Here is a 20263-nt window from a genome sequence, read left to right as displayed (position 1 = left end):
CAAAATCATAGGTGTACCCCGTAAACTGAGCCAGCATCCTACAGCCCTGAGAGAGCTTATTATCTCATCTTGACTGCAAGTGATACAAACATAGCTACCGCTCTCCGGCGTGGCTACATCGGGCGGGTTTTTGTCCCAGCATGTACATCCCCCGGTGCGAGACAGAACCAGCGGATGTCCATCATATAGTATAGACCTACCCCATGGCAATGTCCTACTGGGAACTGTCAGATGTTCTTGGGTGGAAGGTGCTACTTTCCCCCTTACTGATATTTCTTGGAGTGTCTGAGGGCTCCTAGGGCAAGAGGGATGAGAGAACCTTCTTAAGGTGCGGCTCTTTTTGTTGCTAAGAGAGATTTTGTTGGGCACTGGATGTCCCCTACTACTCCTACACTGTCAGGGTGGCGATGGGAGATGGACTGGTATATGCACAACAGGACCAAGTGGTTTATGAGGTAATGTGCTGCCCCTGTAGGTACAAGCAGGTTTGGGAGAAGTGATTGGGCTCCTTTGCTTAACTTTGGTATCTAGTGCAAGAATCTGGGTTGTGTTCAATGTGCTGCCTCTGAGCTGCTCGAGAATTGCTGTTAATGTATTACCGCTGCTATATTTCTCCAAGATATTAACTGCTTGTGTGTGTCTGTGCATCTTTACCACTCTTTGGTTATAAATTCAATGAAAATTTGGTAATAAAAACGTGTTTATAAAAAAAAATGAAAGGATGCAGCCAATGTGATATCTGCCAAAGATAAAGAAGCTAGACCAATGCAATCCTCAAACTGTAGTTAACAATTGACCAGAAATTGCTTCAATCTTCTGCCGCCAATTAAACTAGTTGGAAACAGGATCCAAACTATAAAACGGATTTGAAAATGTAGTAAAAACAAAACACATTTTGCTAAAATGTATTATGTGATACACAATACTGTCATTTTAAACAAATTCTACATAATCTTAGAAACATTTTTTAAGCATAAAAATGTAACTGCAATATTATGATTACACACCTTGAGTTAATGCTTGTTGATCAAAGGATTGTTGGGGTATTGTTTGCTGCTCAAAGTGATCCATGTTCTCTTGAAATGCATGCTGGGATGCTACAAAATTAACTGAAAAAACAAAGTCAACATTTTGATACATTTAGGGTTGAAAAAAGATTTACAGCACAGAACAAGTTACTTACCTTAGGTAACACTTTATCTAGTAGAGACAGCATCTAGCTGCAGATTCCTTACTTTAGAATCTTCTCCAGGTGCAATACTGGATCTGGACACTTTCTCCACCAGCACTTCTGCGCTTCAGAAGAGGGTGTTGCACGACTCCCTATTGATGTCGTCCACCGGATTTGATGTCAGAGTCCATATAACCTCCACTCCAAAGCACTGACGTCAGTTTCTTCTGTGATTGTTTTTCCACAATCAAAACGTGCAGCCACATATAGAAACTGCTAAAATAAGACACCTTTGTGTCAACTAGTCACTGAATTCTCAATTCAGGATATGAAGTTCCACAACGAGACTCAGGGGACTCAGTTTGCAGAGCTGGGAGGATTGGAAGGTTGTTATGGAATCTGCGGTTAGATCCTGTCTCTACCAGATAATGTGAAATACCAAAGGTAAGTGACTTGGTCATCTGATAGAGACATCGAGCCGCAGATTCCTTCCTTTAGAATCAGATACCAAAACCATACCCTCTCTGGAGGAGGGTTTGCGAACTGAGATCATTAAATGTCTCTACTGGTCTAGAACAACAGAAAAAGACCGGACAATCAAAATAATTTAGATGAGCAATAATATACTATACAACATAAAAACTTGTGAAAAGAATCACAGGTAAATAAAGCCATAAGACATTAAATAATGTGGGAATAAAATTATCCATGTTAGTACGACAACTGTGTCTCAGAATCAACCAAACTATATGAATATAAATCTATTTGCACCCTTATTAGGATGCCAAATGACCCTATTTAAATACATTTATTTGCTCTTATATCCGGACCTGAACTGCGAGTTAGATATTCATGAAATATAGATCAGCAGGCCATGCCACTGAGAAATACCTCTATGTCATATTAAGGTCTATCCTAGCCAGACCTGCTCTGTAAAACACAGAGAAAGGACCATCTCTCATACATAAAGCATCAAAGATGCTCTATTCACTCCCAGTCACAGATCTGGGTTTAATCCATGGTTCTTTTGCTCACCATGTCACCCCGTTTGGATCCTGCCATATCTAAATCAGTCTTGACCCTGGGAAGTGGAAGTGGGAAGGGTATGCCCAGACGTGGGTCCCGTGCTTGCTATGCCACCAGATTCAAGCTAGCCTGGCTGATGAAGGGTGATACCCTGAAACCGGTCCCAGGATGCTTGTTTCTGGTCCAAAGAGGACCTGGACTGGCAGTTAGGGCTGGACTGTTCCCACGGGGAACAGGGTCAAGACTGATTTGCATATGGCTGGGTCTGAGCTGGAATGGCAAGCAAAAAAACTGATGGATTAAACCCAGATCTGTGACTGGGGTGAATGTTTTATTTGTTCTGCATTCCGTCCATCTTCTGTTGTTTTTGCATTTATTTATAGATATATATTGGCATAGGAGTAAAATTATAAATCACCTATGTATTAATAAGGTAAAATTATTACTTATAGATACAAAAATCAGTCATATATAACGGTCCAGTACAGTTGGTGCAGAGTTGGGAGGCATACTGTATGTCTCCAATCATTATTATTTCAAAAAAGAAGATCACGCTGCACTCAAACTGTCACAATTTGTTCCTTTATTTCATATACAGGCAACTGACCGACGAGTTTCAAAGGGTCTTGTTCACAGTTGGCTAGTCCTTCTTTCATGTAATTATTTATACCTTTATTTACCACTGGCTTATTATGAGGTAATCTGGGACATATAGTTTACAATATTAAAAACCTACTAAAGAAAATAGGAGAAAAAGAAAAAAAAGCATAATTACTATTTACAAGAATTAAGTGATCTTAAATAAAAACAATGCCCACAGTAAACCAATGTGGTTGGTTGTTTGAATATATCATTCAAAACATTGTTTAATTAGTACATCGTGTAATTTATACAGAGATTCCTCGCACGCATGAACTGGGTTTAGTACCCACGATCCTGCATATAATATCAATTTATTAATCCCTGGTTGTTGCAATATGTGTTTTCTAAGATAATAATCATGTTATAGAATAAAACACATTCCAACCACAATCCAATAAAATAATTATTCATCAAAGTAAACAAAGCTTCAAGCGTGGTACCAAGATGGTCTCCTCAATGAGGATGAATATGAGTTCCAAAGGGTGGGTAGTCCCACAATCCCAGACATATATTTCTTTACCTAAGATACACAAATCAAAGAGCAACGCTCCTGGAAGACTAACTGTATCTGCTTCCAATACGTTATTTGAAAGAATATCAGATTATGTGGATTACTACCAATAGTGAGGGCATTGTGTGATTCTGGTGACCTATTAAGAATCTTTACAAACATGCATTAGCAGGAGGAATATTTGTTGGGAACAACTGATGTTGTATCTTTGTACACATCTATTGTGCAAGATTTAGGATTGAGAGCCTGTAAATCTTTTGTGGAACACCACAATGTGAGTGAACTGCAACATACAAAAATGCTCTTATCTATGAATGAATTGCGCTTAACCAATAACATATTTTTCTTCAATCACGAAATCATGAAATCTATCATCAACAATGTGGTACAGCAATGGGAATTTCTCCATCACCCAACTATTCTAATTTAACAATGGGCTGGTGGGAAAAGGTGGTAGCATGGAGCCAAGTAAATCATGCCAATGGTAGATATCTGCATCAAATAATGCTTTGGGTAAGATACAGTGATGAGTTATTTGGCATGGAACAAAAGAAAAATTTCTAACTTATTTTCACATTCTAAATGCAAATAATTTAGGAGTACAGTTCATATGTGAGACAAATCCGAAAAGCATCATTTTTGGGCCTTACCATTTATGTGCTGAGTAATAAAATTTAAACCACTTTGTATAGAAAAGAAACCTCAATAAATAGTATTTCACATGGGGGAAGCTTTCATCCTAAACCACTACTGGCCAGTTTACCATTTGGAGAACTAACACGCATGAGTGGGAATTTTTGGATGATAAAGAAGCCATCAGTCAATATGATAAAACAATACAGAAATTTAAGGATAGAGGATATAAGAGAAGTATCTTGGAAAAGAGCTTAGAGAAGATAAAAAAATAATAAATAAAGATAATTACTGTTTTAAAAAAAAAGAATATGGATATACAAAAGAGGACAACTCTCTGATAACCATGTATAGCAAGGAGAATTATCAAATAAGAGCCTCACAGAAACATTGGGACATCCTCAAAAAAGATACCAATTTAGCCCCATTATAGGAGATATACCATTGATGTAATGTCGCAGAACTCCATCATTGCGAGACAAATTGGTAAGAAGCCAATTTTCACCAAAACCAGCAACAAATTGGCTTATGGAAGAACAAAAAGGCTTTATTAAACGCCAACAATGCAAAGCATACAAAACAGGACAAACAATGGAAACATCTGAATAAAGATCGAGTGGAGACACCTATCAAAGCTAGGATCATGTGCGACATCAGATTTGTAGTTTATGTGATCATATGTCATTGTGGATTAAAATATGTTGGCAGCACCAGATGTAAGCTGAGAAAAATAAGATTGGAACATATCAGAGCTATCAAACATTTAAGCTTGAAGTATGGAGTGGTCAAATATCTTCAAGGACACCAAGAAAGAGATTGGAGGATGCTGAGATATTATGATATAGATCACATACCGGAACATGAAAGAGGAGAAGATAAGACCAGGAAACTTCGCCAACTGGAATCGAGATACATTATACAGTTAAGAACTAAAATTCCTTACGGGTTAAACTACGATGAACAGATGTTTGTGCATCTATGAACAGTAAATCCTCATGGTGGAGAACAAACGTGTAGATAATCTAGGACATTCTGAAGTAAAATTAGCTACTCAAAAGATCATATTTTGAAAAACTCTTTTTTTTTTGGTAAAGACTATAAATTATCTTGATTCAGATTTACTCCCAGAACAGTGAGCAATAATTGAATAATACAGGTTTCTTGTGTTTCACCCAAAGTTAATTTAGATTCACAGTTTAAATTCATACCTTAAGTTGTGAAACACCGTTATAGGGTACTAACCCAGTATTGCTGTGACTACTAATGAAACAAAGTAGAGCAGATGTTTATGATAAAATAACAATTGTGGTTGAAATGTATTTTAATGTATATTGTGATTTTTATCTTGGGTAACACATAGTGCAACAACCAGGGATTAATAAATTGAAATAATATGCTGAATCGGGGGTACTAAACCCAGTTCATGAATAAGAGGAATATCTATATAAATTACATGGATGCACCAATTATACAATTGTTTGAATAATATCTTCAAACAACCAACCACTTTGGTTTACTGTGGGCATTTATTTTTATTTTTCTGCTATTAATATTTTTTTTTTTTACTCTGGGAAAGGTTAGTCACCACAAGGCAGGTTACCACACATAGTCCCCACAAGGAGGGTAACATGTATGTGTGTGTGTGTGTTTGTGTGTGTGTCTCTCTCTTTCTCAATAGTAGTATAAGGTTGAGTAAGATTTTAAGTTTGAAATAGAAACCTTCATAACCTGGTGGAAACCAAGGTTAGTTCTACGTGACCCTACTATATGAATAGAAACCCATCTACAGATGATCTAGAAAAGGTCTCCCATATTTAAATCGGAAAATGTAAAGGATTCAATGTTTAAAAAAAAATCAGACTGAGTTTGGAAATTTCAACTATGGACAACACTCCTTAATGTGTAAACCCAAACTACCATCAACCAGGGTCAGTCAAATGATGACAATTTTTGACAAAATTCAGCGCCTTGAGACCCTCACAGGTGATTCATATCACAAATACTGGATTTATTCATTTGTCACCTAGAAGATCAATGATTCTTCAACTGAGTAATTAAATCCTTGAACAAGGGATTAATAGTTCACATGCTGAGCTATCCCGGTCAAGTATGTATGTATGTATGTATGTATATATATGGGAAAATGTCACTTACCCAGTGTACATCTGTTTGTGGCATGAGACGCTGCAGATTCACATGCTGTGCACTGTTCCTGCCATCTAGTGTTGGGCTCGGAGTGTTACAAGTTGTTTATCTTCAAAGAAGTCTTTTCGAGTCACGGGACCGAGTGACTCCTCCCTTTCGGCTCCATTGCGCATGGGCTTCGACTCCATCTTAGATTGTTTTCCCTGCAAAGGGTGAGGTAGGAGTTGGTAAAGAGAGGATACTAGAGGTTCCCATGCAATGGAGTAGAAATGTATGTACATAGTGTGTAGTAAAAGAATATTTATTTACATATTTACAATTTTCATGCAACTAAAAACGGCTACATGCTCCCGGGGAGGTGGGAGGGCGCATGCGAATCTGCAGCGCCTCATGCGACGAACAGATGTACACTGGGTAAGTGATATTTTCCGTTCGATGGCATGTGTAGCTGCAGATACACATGCTGTGCATAGACTACAAAGCAGTAATCTCTTTTAGCTTTAAGGTAACAGGTTTGAATGCATTTAACTATCCATCTGGCAATGCCTTGTTTGGATATAGGGTTACCTGCATGAGGCTTTTGGAAAGCTACGAACAATTGTTTTGTTTTACGAAATTGTTTTGTTCTGTCAATGTAATACATTAGTGCTCTTTTTATGTCTAATGTATGCAAGACCCTTTCAGCTACTGACTCTGGTTGTGGAAAGAAGACTGTGAGTTCCACAGTTTGGTTTAGATGGAATGGTGATATGACTTTTGGTAAGAATTTTGGATTTGTACGGAGAACCACTTTATGTTTATGTATTTGTATAAAGGGTTCTTGAATAGTAAATGCTTGTATTTCACTCACTCTTCGGAGTGATGTGATGGCTATTAGAAAGGCTACTTTCCAAGTTAGAAATTGGATTGGACAAGAATGCATGGGTTCGAATGGTGGGCCCATGAGTCGTGTTAATACAATATTAAGGTTTCACAAAGGTACTGGTGGTGTCCTTGGGGGTATGATTCTTTTTAGTCCTTCCATAAAGGCTTTAAAAACTGGGACTCTAAAAAGCGATGTTGTATGTTTAATCTGCAGATAAGCAGAAATTGCAGTGAGATAGATTTTAATGGAAGAGAAAGCTAGATTAGACTTTTGTAAGTGTAGTAAATAACTTACAATGTTTTGTGTGGAGGCTTCTAGTGGCATAATTTGATTAGCCTGACAGTAGCAAACAAATCTTTCCCATTTGTTCGCGTAACAATGTCTTGTTGTGGGTTTTCTCGCTTGCTTAATGACCTCCATACACTCTTGGGAAAGGTTTAAATATCCAAATTCTAAGACTTCAGGAGCCAGATTGCTAGGTTGAGCGATGCTGGATTCAGGTGTCTGATCTGTTGTTTGTGTTGTGTCAACAGATCTGGTCTGTTTGGTAGTTTGATGTGGGGTACTACTGATAAGTCCAACAGTGTTGTGTACCACGGTTGGCGAGCCCACGTTGGTGCTATAAGTATTAGTTTGAGTTTGTTTTGACTCAGTTTGTTGACCAGATAAGGAATGAGCGGGAGAGGGGGAAAAGCGTAAACAAATATCCCTGACCAGCTGATCCATAGAGCATTGCCCTTGGACTGAGGGTGTGGATATCTGGACGCGAAGTTTTGCCATTTTGCGTTTTCTTTTGTTGCAAATAGATCTATGTTTGGTGTCCCCCAGCGGTAGAAGTGATCCTGTAGGATCTGGGGATGTATTTCCCATTCGTGAGTTTGCTGTTGATCTCGACTGAGATTGTCGGCTAACTGATTTTGAATGCATGGTATTTATTGTGCTATCAGGCGAATGTTGTTGTGAATTGCCCAATGCCAAATTCTTTGTGCTAAGAGACACAGCTGTGACGAGTGTGTCCCCCCTGTTTGTTTAGACAATACATTGTTGTCATATTGTCTGTCTTGACAAGAATGTGTTTGTGGGCTATCAATGGTTGAAACGCTTTTAATGCTAGAAATACCACTAGCAGTTCCAAGTTATTTATGTGAAGTAGTCTTTGTTGATTGTTCCATTGACCTTGTATGCTGTGATTGTTGAGGTGTGCTCCCCACCCAAACATGGAAGCATCTGTTGTGATAATGGTGTGAGGCACTGGGTCTTGAAAAGGCCGCCCTTTGTTTAAATTTATAAGGTTCCACCATTGAAGCAAAGAGTGTGTTTGGCGGTCTATCAACACTAGATTTTGTAGTTGACCCTGTGCTTGCGTCCATTGTTTTGCTAGGCACTGTTGTAAGGGCCGCATGTGTAGTCTTGCGTTTGGGACAGTAGCTATGCATGAGGACATCATGCCTAGTAGTTCATTACAAACCTTACCGTGTAGTGTTGGTTTGGTTGTATGCTTGATCTTACATTTTGGAACGATTGACCTCTTTGTGGACTTGGAGTGGCAATTGCTCTTTGTGTGTTGAGTGTTGCTCCCAAGTATTGTTGTAGTTGGGATGGTTGCAGATGTGATTTTTGGCAATTTATTGAAAACCCTAATTTGTGTAGAGTTTCTATGACGTATTGCGTGTGAAATTGACATTGTTGTTGAGTGTTGGCTTTTATTAGCCAATCGTCCAAATATGGGAATACGAGCATGTGCTGTCTCCTTATGTGAGCTGCTACTACGGCTAGGCATTTTGTAAATACTCTGGGGGCTGTTGTTATCCCGAACGGTAGCACTTTGAATTGATAATGTTTGCCTTGAATTACAAACCTTAGGTATTTCCTGTGAGATGGATGGATGGGCATGTGGAAATACGCATCCTTGAGATCCCGTGTTGTCATGTATTCCCCCTTTTTTAGTAAGGGAACTACGTCCTGAAGTGTTACCATGTGGAAATGATCTGATTTGATGAAGAGATTCAGTGTTCTGAGAACTAAGATAGGCCTTAACATTTTGTCCTTTTTTGGAATAAGGAAATACAGTGAGTAAACGCCTGTTCCTTTTTGGTGAATGGGTACTAGCTCTATTGCTTTTTTTTGTAGCAGTGCTTGGACCTCTATATGTAATAGGTCTAAGTGTTGTGGAGACAGTGTGCGGTTTTGGTGGTACATCTGGAGGGAATGTTGTGAATTCTATGCAATAACCATGTTGGATAATTGATAGGACCCATGTGTCTGTGGTAATATGTGTCCAATTGTGGTAGTATTTGGTTAGCCTCCCCCCCCACTGGTGACAAGTGTTGGGGTGTTGTGACATTGAAGTCACTGCTTGCTAGGGCTTCGTTTGGCGGGCTGGAATTTCCCTCTTCCTCTTGGGAATTGTCCTCTATAGGAACCACGAAACCCCCCCTTTGGTATTGTGACTAATAGGTGGGTTTTGCTTGGGAGGTGGATGGTTCAGATGTTTGTTGCCAAAACCCCCCTCTAAATTGTGGTTTCCTAAAAGTGCCTCTGAATTGTGGGGAGTAGAGCGCACCCATGGCTTTGGCCGTGTCTGTGTCTTTTTTCATCTTTTCGATCGCAGTATCGACTTCCGGCCCAAACAACTGATGTTGGTTAAACAGCATATTTAGTACCGCTTGTTGTATTTCTGGTTTGAATCCAGAACTCCGCAGCCATGCATGCCTTCGAATCGTTACAGCCGTGTTGACAGTCCGTGCTGCTGTATCTGCAGAGTCTAATGCAGACCCTATCTGATTGTTTGATATAGCCTGTCCCTCTTCAACTACTTGCTGGGCACGTTTTTGGTGTTCCTTGGGCAAGTGCTGGATGATGCCTTGCATCTCGTCCCAGTGTGCCCTGTCGTAGCGTGCAAGTAGGGCTTGCGAACTTGCAATTCGCCATTGATTGGATGCTTGGATGCCACTCTCTTGCCCGCTGCGTCTAATTTTCGACTCTCTTTGTCAGGTGGTGGGGCATCCCCTGACGATTATGAGTTTGCCCTTTTTCTTGCAGCCCCTACAACCACTGAGTCCGGTGTGAGCTGTTGTGTTATAAATACTGGGTCTGTCGGGGAGGTTTATATTTCTTTTTGACCCTAGGCATTATAGCTCTTCCCTTTACAGGCTCTTGGAAGACCTGTTGTGCGTGCTTGAGCATGTCCGGTAGAATTGGCATTATTTGATAGGATGCGTGGGTGGATGCCAGAGTGTTCAAAAGGAAGTCATCCTCCACTGGTTCAGAGTGCATTGTTACGTTGTGGAACGTAGCTGCCCTGGCTAGTGCTTGCGTATATGCTGTACTGTCCTCTGGTGGTGACAGCTTGGTTGAATAACACTCTGGGCTGTTATCCGATATTGGTGGATCATATAAATCCCATGCATCAGCATCATCTTGGGTCATCCCAGTATGTGTGGGTGACTGCATTAACGGTGTTCCCACTGGTGACAAGTGTGGTGAGTGCAGTGGGGATGGCTGTGGTGAGACCTGTGGTGGTGGTGACTTGTCTCTAACCACTTTGGCTTTTGGTTGCATCTTGGATTCTTGAAAGGCTAGTTTTCTTTTAGATTTGAGTGGAGGGATGATCTGAATCTTGCCTGTATCCTTTTGGATTTGTAACCTTTGTTGCTTTTGGTCAGGTTGTTCTATATCCAAATCTTGCTCAAATCTATGCCTTTCTTTGAGTTGCATCGAAAGCCCTTGCTCCTCAGTGTATGAGGGTTGTTTCGGCTCCGAGGCCGTTTTTTCGGTACCGAAATTCCTAGTGTAATGGTCTTTTTCGGTTCTGAGGAGGTTTTTCGGGGCTTGCTTGATTCGACCACTCGATTCGACCAGAGTCTGAAGTCTTCGGTAACTCTTTGACCTTTTTCGGTGCCGATGTTATCTGGTCACCTTCCCTTCTGTGGGTTTAGCCATGGCCTGCTGGCGGTGGCGTCCCCGTGGCCTTGAGTTTCTTGGTGTGACCCTGGGTTTGGGACGGGGCAGGTTTACTCACGGTTTGTTGCACCGTCGAGGGTCATTCACCGTCAGATTCATCCGACTCTGTTTCTTGGATGGAGATTCTTTCTTCCTCCTCGACGTTGAGATCTTGTTTCGGCTCCAGCGCCATTTGTAGTCTTCTTGCGCGTCGATCTCTCAAGGTTTTCTTCGATCAAAACGCTCGGCAAGCTTCACAAGTATCCTCTCTGTGTTCGGGCGACAAACACAGGTTATAGACCCGGTGCTGGTCTGTATAAGGATACTTTGCGTGACACTTAGGACAGAAACGGAAGGGGGTCCGGTCCATTAGTCTTGGATGACGGGTGTGGTCGGGCCGGCCAGGCCTCAATAATGAGTGGAAGCCCCGAAGGGCCGCCGAAGCGGTCTTGATGTCGGTGCCGATACACTAACACTAAAGCGGTACCGAACGAGAACAATACCGTAAAATTTTCGATACTTAGCTAACTTTCCCGATTCGAAATACGGAGCGAAGAGGAACATGTCCGAACCCGATGGCGGAAAGAAAACAATCTAAGATGGAGTCGACGCCCATGCGCAATGGAGCCGAAAGGGAGGAGTCACTCGGTCCCGTGACTCGAAAAGACTTCTTCGAAGAAAAACAACTTGTAACACTCCGAGCCCAACACTAGATGGCAGGAACAGTGCACAGCATGTGTATCTGCAGCTACACATGCCATCGAATATATATATATATATATATATATATATATATATATATATATATATATATATATAGACATATATATACTTGCCACTCACCTAGAGTAAAGTATATGCCATGAAGGTGTCAACTCCTGAGTCCAAGTTCTTCATCAGAGTAAAAAAAAAAAAAAAAAGACTGTAAGACTTGTAATTCAGGTATCACTTAATAAACAAAAAAGTATAAACAGTTGAAGAGCTGTCATCGATAAGCCCGGACTGGAAATCTACCACTTCTGCACCACATACTGCAGATTAGGGGAACAAAGCAACAGTGCATCCGCACAATGCTATCAAAACATCACTAAGAAGGTTGGCTGAAATGAGCAGGTATGAAAACCCCAATTGGGTACTAAGGTAATATATGCCCCAGGAAAGGCAAAAAATAATAACCTGTCATTGACAGTGTAAGAACAAATAAATTCTGCAGAAAGCAGGACACCCCACCGGGTGCCATCATTAGGTGAAACAGGCACAGGAAAGAAAAAAACCTCACGGGCACTGCCGAAGCATGGCTCATTTGTGAGAGTGTTCCCCATATAATCTAGTATGGGAGAATTGGCTAGGCAGAGTATCAAAGATGACTAGTTTGCTGTTCCAATCCGACTGTCTTGAAAATGTCTTAAAGCAGAGTCTACATGTGCACCAAATAAGTGGGCACCATCAAGAGGAATGTCAAAGTGGCTTTAACAGCCTCTGAAAATCCAGAGGTACATAACCAGGCATGGTGACGTAGTGCCAGTGAAGAGGCCATAGCCGGACCCACAGAATCAGTGGTATCCATACCACAACGAATCATTAACTTAGCTGCCTGATGGCCAGCTCAGATCAGAGGGGCAAGATCATTCCAGGTATCATCCATCAATGATGGCTCCAATGAGTCCCATGATGAATGGGATAAAAAGTCCAAGAACGCAAGACGTGTCAAGAGAAGGCAGAGTAGAACTAGCAGAGGAGAAATATCCACCTGCCACAAATATCAAGTTTTCTGAAATCTCTATCATATGGTACATGAGGGAGAGAGTCAATATCACATGATGTGGAAACAGCCTGCACCAACAAACTGCAAGAGTAGGATGTTGCAGAAGGCAGGCCGGATCACCAGGGGCTGCTCAGAGCCTCTGAGATGTAGCCCAATCAACAGGGGCCCCTCCATCAGGCTTATTTCAAGCCCATAACAAAATATAATGTAGCGCTTCACTGTAAGGCAGTACCGACTCAACCTCGATTTGGCCATGATGGAGAACACCCATCAGAGGATCAGTAGCCAATTCCACAGAGGGAAGTGTTAGTTCCAAAACTTCAGCAACTCTCCTAAGCATATCAGCTAGAAGGGAACTCACTCTGTAGCAAGGCCAGGCGGGGAAAGGAGGTCTGAGGCTGGAGAAGAATCCAAGCCACTAGCTGCCCCTAGATCAGCCAACCAGCAGTCCTCCATGGGAGGCTGAGCATCATGTGAAAACCCTAACTCCTCCTCAGCACCTTCCAAACCATGTCTCTCTGAAGGACAAGCTTGAGGAGACTCCCCAAAAAATGGAGGGAGCATGACCGTCACCATACCAGATGTCAACTGGTGCCTAAATGATGCCATATCAACATCAGAACGGGAGAGGGGTATGAGTTTAATTGGAACTGTTGCAAGAGTCAGCTAATCAGATTCTGGCACCAAAGGTGTGAACCCTAAAGGGCTGTGCACTGGTGCCATAATAGCTTTGGAAACCGAAGGCCTAACTGAAGTCGAGGGTGAATCTGCAAGCGGAGACACTGTTAAAGCATCTTGCACCACCTTGGGAACAAAAGGGAGTCCAGGGGAAGATGATTTTCCAAAGATAGTGTAATCTTATTCATAAAATCCAGGCATCTGGGTCAGAGTTGCCCCAGAATAGTGAGGGAAATTGCTGGGTCCATTCGGGCCTCAACTCCTCATCTGGGGAATGGAGGCAAGCCATTAAAAGTGGAGTCGACAACTGCTGCGACTTCGCCTCCTTGCTTTGTGACTTACCACATGATGTCGATTGAGAACAACCACAAGAATGACTCCCTGAATGGCCAGCGAACTGACCTGAGAAGGAGAACAAGGTCAAAGAAAGTCAGAGACGGTTCCGAAAGCCGCACCACCATAAGCTTCATACAGTGCTCCCGCCACGCTTTCTGTTGAAGTTGACAACAGTGATTGTGCTCTACAAAGTCATGGTGCTCACCCAGGCACCAAATACAAATTCATTGGGGGTTCTGTGGCCAACATTTGTCATCTACAGGATTTAAACCCCTAAGAGACAGACCGGGAAAAGCACACTATTCCACTGATGAAGGTGTCGAAGTAGGCTGAAAACGACCTTACAAACCGTTACTGGATCCACGTTGCAAGCACAGAAAAGGAGGAATTGACGTAGCACATAGGAAAGAAGGTTTTATGTACTCTGTTAACATCATATCTGGTGGGCGACGTCAGTACGGAATTGCTCGATCCCCTGTTCCGAAGGCCAGACGTGCTGCGGGGAAAAGTTTCCGGATCCAGCTTGATGTCTATATTAGATATACATATTTCAAAGAGTACAAAATCTACAACTACATTCCTAGGTCTCCCTGTCTACTGGAAAGGAAAATGTTACTTACTCAGTAAGCATATGTTTGTGGCATGAAGTTTGTTCCTTGATGGTGCAGAGAAACTGATTCTATCGCTCCATTGGCTAGTAGAGCCTGCACCTCCTGTTTGAGGAGAATGATATGGTCTGTTGAGAGCTTGTGAATACGAAGGGGGTGTTTGGAGGTGTGGAACTGAGCTCCAGACAGTAACCATGCTGGATAATATCCAACACCTATTGATCTGTTGAGATATTTTGCCAGTGATGGAAAAAGAGTTGAAGTCGTCCTCCGACAGGTGAGGGAAGGTGAAGGGAGTCACTGCTTGGAGGCAGTGGAAGAACCTCTATGGGAGGGTGTTTTAACTTGGCCTCTGTTATTGTTTCCTCTGTAGCAACCCTTAAAAAAATCGTCTGTGGTATGATGAATGAAGTTGGCCTTTGTGGTAAGATAAGGATGTTTCTGGGGCTGATGTTTGGGAGGCTGCTTTATATTGTGGCTCCCACTGACTTGGTCTCTTCATTACCTTTTTCATCTTTTCGAGAGGCGGATCAACCTGCGGGTCGGAAAGGTGCCCTTTATCAAAAATTACATTTAGGATTGTTTGTTGTGCCTCCTGCTTAAATCTGGAAAAGTATGGCCATGCATGCCGGCGTAAGAGGACACTGGTATTTATGACTCTTGCGGCTGTGTCTGCAGAGTCCAAGGCACAGCAAATAGAGTTGTTCGATATAAGCTGTCCCTCACTAACAATCTCTTGTCCCCATTTTCCTGTGCTCCTCTGGGGGGGTATAGGAGGAGCGCCTCCATTTCACCCCAGTGGGCATGATCGGATATAGCAAGAAGCCCTTGTATATAGGCGATGCACCTGCTTGCTCTCCTTGTCAGGAGGTGGAGCATCAGTAGCTGCTTATGAGTTGGCTCTTTTTCTCGCATTAGAGGCCCCCAGAGAATCTACAGGTATCTGACCTTAAATAAAAACAAGATCTGAAGGGTAAGCTTTATACCTTTTTCTACATGCGGAGTGATTATGCATGCCCTAGCAGGATCCTTAAAAATGTAATCTCTATGCCTCATCATGCCCTTAAGCATGGGGAGATATTGTGTGGCTCTATTAGATGTAGTGAGGGTTTGGAATAGAAAATCATCCACAATTGGTTCTTTGTCTAGGGGCACCTGATGGTAAGTGGTTGCCCTCCCTATAAGTTCCTGAAAGGAAGTAGTATCATCTGTTGGGGATGGTCTCGTTGGGTAGACATCAGGGTCTATGTCAGTGTATGGGTCAACATCATACTGAGACCATGGGTCAGTGTCTGCAGAAAAAGGCACATTATCATCCCCTGTATCATGAGTGTTATGAAAAGAGTGAGGTAAGTTTTATGGTGTGATGTCAAGAGGGTCACCCTGGGAGGTGAGGAGCAAGGTGGTGGTGGAGATGTAGGCAGAGGTGGGTGTATGTCAGCCCAGTCTCTATCTACTTTCTTGTGCTTGGTAGGAGGTGTTGGGTGTGTCAATAGGCTCCTCAAAATTAAGCTGCCATTTAGAAGGTGTGGTAACGACAGCCTTAACCAAGACATGTTTCGTTTGAGGCTGAATATGAAGCTGGGATTGCTTGGTGTGGAGCTATTGCTTTATTCTGTGGAGGATAGGCTCGATGGAAGAAGTCGGCTTAGAGGCTGTGGTGACCTTTAGGCTTTTCAGTGACAAGGTGCTCTTGAGTTTCTAACCCAAAACTGTTGATGCTGAAGCAGACCGCGATTTCTTCCGTGCTGAAGCAGCCGGTGCTGAGTGGGAAGCAGAAGCTTTTGGTGCAGAGGCTGGTGGTGTTTGGCTTGGTATCGAAGAGGAAGGCTCAGGCTTGTTTTTCAAAGCCAAACTCAGTGGCAGGGCAGGGCATCCAAGTGAGATTTTCAGTGCCTGCCATGGTCTGAAGGCAGTGGCGCCCGGTAGCCTTTGCTTCTGTAGTAGGGGGCCTTTTGGTTTGAGCAGTGGGGCTTTTACTCACATTTGGGTGAACCAGAGGAAGGTGTTGTATCTAGAAGATTGTGTCCACCTCTGGAGAAGGCCTCTTTCTCGGCAGCTGAGGCTTCTTGAAGCTCCTGCTCCGGTTCATACATGGTGTCTTGGAGACTGAAAATATCTGTCATGTCCTCAATTTCCTGCTGCTGCATTTTTGCGACGATGGACCCTCCGATCTCGCAAGGTGTTCTTAGATCAAAAAGACTGGTAATCCTAGCAGTCCTCCTATCTATGATCCGGTGACAAACAGAGGTTGCAGACCTAGTGCAGATTGGTATACAGGAACTTCGCGTGACACTTAGGAGAGAAAAGGAAAGCAGTCCATTCCATCAGAATTTCATTCTTGTGCAGTTGGAATCAAGAAAATGTTGGCCCAAAAGGCCTTTATCAGAGCGCACCAATCTGATGGATAGTTTCTTCGGTCCCGGAATGCAGAATATAGGAAATACCAATTTGAAAGACAATACCAAGTTTAAGGAAGGCATGCCAAACAGAAAACTCCTAAAAGACTGTCTCAATCCAGAGCTCGGCATAAACACGACCAGCTCTAACAGTGGGAAAAACAATTTAACAATGGAGTTGATGCCTATGCATATCACCAGCAAGAGGAGGAGTCACTATACATCGTGATTCAAAAGACTTTTTGAAGAAAAACAATTTGCAACCTTTCAGACCCAACACTAGATGGCAGAAGTGTGCAGAGCATGTGAATCTACAGCCACACATGCCATCAAACATCATTTTAGCACTTTAAAAGTGCGACAGTGAACAAGGTTAGGGACACACAAGAACAATTAACAACCTTACACTTTCCAGGGCAAAAAACAACCCAAAGAGAGATTAACCTAGTAAACAATTTAACAGCTGTTGGAGCATTTTCTCATTACCCACCCGTGCACCGGGCCTATAGTAGGCTGGACAAATGTTTATTAACCGATAATAGCACACCAGACGTTCGGGAGGTGAAATAACGGGTGTGCTTTTTGTCAGATCATGCTTCCCTGTTATTGGAATGCAGGGAGAGTGGACGTTGGTCAAGCGTAAGCATCCCCCGTGAAGGTTGCAGCCAGAAACACTGGGGCACACTTAATATAAGGCAGACATGCAGCTGACACTACAGGGCTACTTTGACACCAACTGGAATACTACTAGGTTGCGTGGAATGGAGTGGGGTGCTTTAAAGGTAGCTGTTTGCGGCGAAAGTCTTAACAAGACTTACGGCACCAAAAAGAAACTAGAACAGGAGTTGAGGGAGGTGGAGGAACTCCTTACCTGACCGGAATGACAGACAGTGGGGCAGGCACTGAGAGATGCACAACTGAGAGAGGCACACTGAAGGGTCTCTACCACCTGGGACAGATTAAATTGCCACGTGCAGAGGGATTATAGACATCAGCTCGAGAGGGAGGAGGGCCAGTCCGGACGGATGCTGGCTTGGTTGCTCAAACTGGACAGGCCCCTGTCGACGTTCTTTCCCTCACTTAGCCTAATGGCGGGATGGCTGTGGAGCAGATACATTTGATGCTGTGAGACCACATTGCAGGGGGATATCCGGCCCTAGCAGAAGATGAGGCACACAGAGTGGCAGATTTTTTGAATGGGGTCATGGTCCCCCAACTTTTGCTGGCCGGGAGAGAGGGCCTAGATGAAAACATACAGTTGAAGGAGTTACAGGAGGCCCTATAGGACACGGCTCGTGGGAAATGCCTGGGTCCCAACAGTCTCCTGGTTGAATAATACAAGACTTCCTCCGCCACCTTGCTTCCTGGTCTTTTGGAGACTCTTTGCGAGGCTGAAACAAATGGAACACTGCCAATCCAAATGCGAGAAGCCCTTATAATAATGTTTTTGAAGCCAGGCAAGGGCGAGGTAGACTACAGTTCATACTGACCATTATCTATGCTTAATGTGGATACAAAACTACTTGCTAAAGTCCTTGCGATGCGACTGGGCTGAACCGTCACACACTTGGTGCACCGAGACCAATGTTGCTTTATGCCAGGGTGGGGCACCCATATGAACCTACGGCGGCTTTCCCATGTGTTGCACGAAACCTGTGGCACTGATCAGGCAGTGTTGGTTGCCCTAGACATTGAGAAGGAATTTGATACCCTGTCCTGGGAGTATCTATGGGAGGTGCAGCGGAGGATGGATCTGGGTCCAGGATTCTTATCCTGGGTGCATGCTTATATACAACACCCAAGGTGAGAATGCACAATGGACAGATTGTATCCAACACGTTCAGCATAGAAAGGAAGAAGAGGCAGGGCTGCCCGCTAGCCCCACTCTTCTTTGAGCTCACCATGGAGCCATTGGTGATACATCTTAGGGCCGTACTTAAGGATTGAGGGGTGCAAGTAGATGAAGGGACACATACTGCGTTCATGTATACTGAGGACACCCTGATATACGTAACCAACAGGTACCTTGCCTCCTCAACATTATGGCTGACTTTGGTAGAATATCTGGCCTACACGTCAACTGCTACAAAACAGTGATTTTTCCCTTGGAGTCCTTGGTTGATGGGGGAGCGTCCGACCTCCATGTGGTCTTGGTCCAGGATTCTTGTCCTGGATGCATGGTTATATACAACATCCAAGGCAAGAATGCGCAATGGACAAGTGGTATCCTACCTATTCAGCATAGAGAGGAGGACTAGGCAGGGCTGCTCGCTATCTCGACTCCTCTTTGCACTCTCCATGGAGCCATTAGTGATACATTTGAGGGCGGCACTTAAGGATTGGTGATTGCAAATGGGTGACGTGACACATACTGTGTTCATGTACATTGATAACACTCTGATATATGTGACCAACAAGGAGTGATTGGCAACTTGCCTCCTGTGCCTTATGGCTGACTTTGGTAGAATATCTGGCCTACAGGACAACCACTCCAAAACAGGGATATTTTCCCTGACGTCCTTGGGTGATGGGGGAGCATTCGACCTCCCTGTGGTGGGACTGCCCTGGGAGACTCAGCTATTCTGTTACCTGGGAATGCAGATAACGCAGGAAAACATCAACAATACACGTTCAATATGGGAAGGGTTGTGGACGGCCTCACAGTCTCCAAACAATTTTAGAGTACGCTATCTCTATGTGTTATGGGCAGAGTGGCACTGATCAAAATGGTTGTGCTGTACAGATGCCTCAACTCTATGCAGAACTCGCTCTAAGTCCTACTGAACTACTTATTTCAACAGCTTGACAGGCTGTTGGTATCCTTGGTGTGGGCAGGAAAAAGGAGCAGTCCAAATAAAGATCTTAAAATTGGACCTTACTGAGGGCGAGCTAGGTCTTTTTCAGACCTAAAGTTACATTATCTGGCTGGACTGCTCCAGAATACTGCGCTTTGGTGTGTATACAGACTTAATTGAGAGAAGTCACTTCTAGAAGGATTGGTTACAGCCAACGCCCTTTCCAAACACCTCAAGAGAGGCCACAGAGTGCCACCAGGTACTCCCCTTAAAGTATCACAGGTTGCACAAGCATGGGAAATGGTGGTCACTCAAGTTCTGAAGCGAGCACCACAAGCTAAACTTCTCACTATTTGGTGGCTGCGCCCCTTCACCCCATACAGAACTCCCTTGATCTTTTACAATGGGTAGATGGTGACTGTCAGAGTGAGGGAGACCTATTTCTGCACTGTGCCTTCATGACAGTAGAGGAGGCGGGAACACACTTTGGAATAGGTCCCGGGCAGCTTCTTCAGTACGCCAGTGTGTCCCACATGGTCCCAAAGCTGTGGACGACTTTCCCAGACGAACCCAGTGACTCGCACTGGGTCAACTAGAAGTATCATAACCAGGTTGTATGCTGCCTTTAAAAAATGATAGACAGACAGACTCAGCATCTGCACGCGCTAGCTAGAACAGAGACCTAGATTTCACCCTCTCGGATGGAGAATGCTAGCACGTTAAGGCACAAGTATAAGTAGAAGCCAA

General features: G+C 43.3%; 1 protein-coding gene across 3 annotated transcripts in view; it reads right to left on the bottom strand.

The window, feature by feature from the left end:
- The window catches only part of ZNF236 (zinc finger protein 236), a 1086161-nt gene that overhangs the window by 676563 nt on the left and 389335 nt on the right, over positions 1-20263 (bottom strand). For all 3 annotated transcript variants that reach the window (XM_069218833.1, XM_069218835.1, XM_069218834.1), the window contains one exon: positions 1008-1109. In XM_069218833.1, coding sequence (XP_069074934.1) covers positions 1008-1109 — 102 coding nt within the window. The remainder of the gene's footprint in view (positions 1-1007; positions 1110-20263) is intronic.

Source organism: Pleurodeles waltl, chromosome 2_1, assembly GCF_031143425.1.
Source record: "Pleurodeles waltl isolate 20211129_DDA chromosome 2_1, aPleWal1.hap1.20221129, whole genome shotgun sequence".
Taxonomy (NCBI): domain Eukaryota; kingdom Metazoa; phylum Chordata; class Amphibia; order Caudata; family Salamandridae; genus Pleurodeles; species Pleurodeles waltl.
This window is presented reverse-complemented; position numbering and strand designations above follow the sequence as displayed.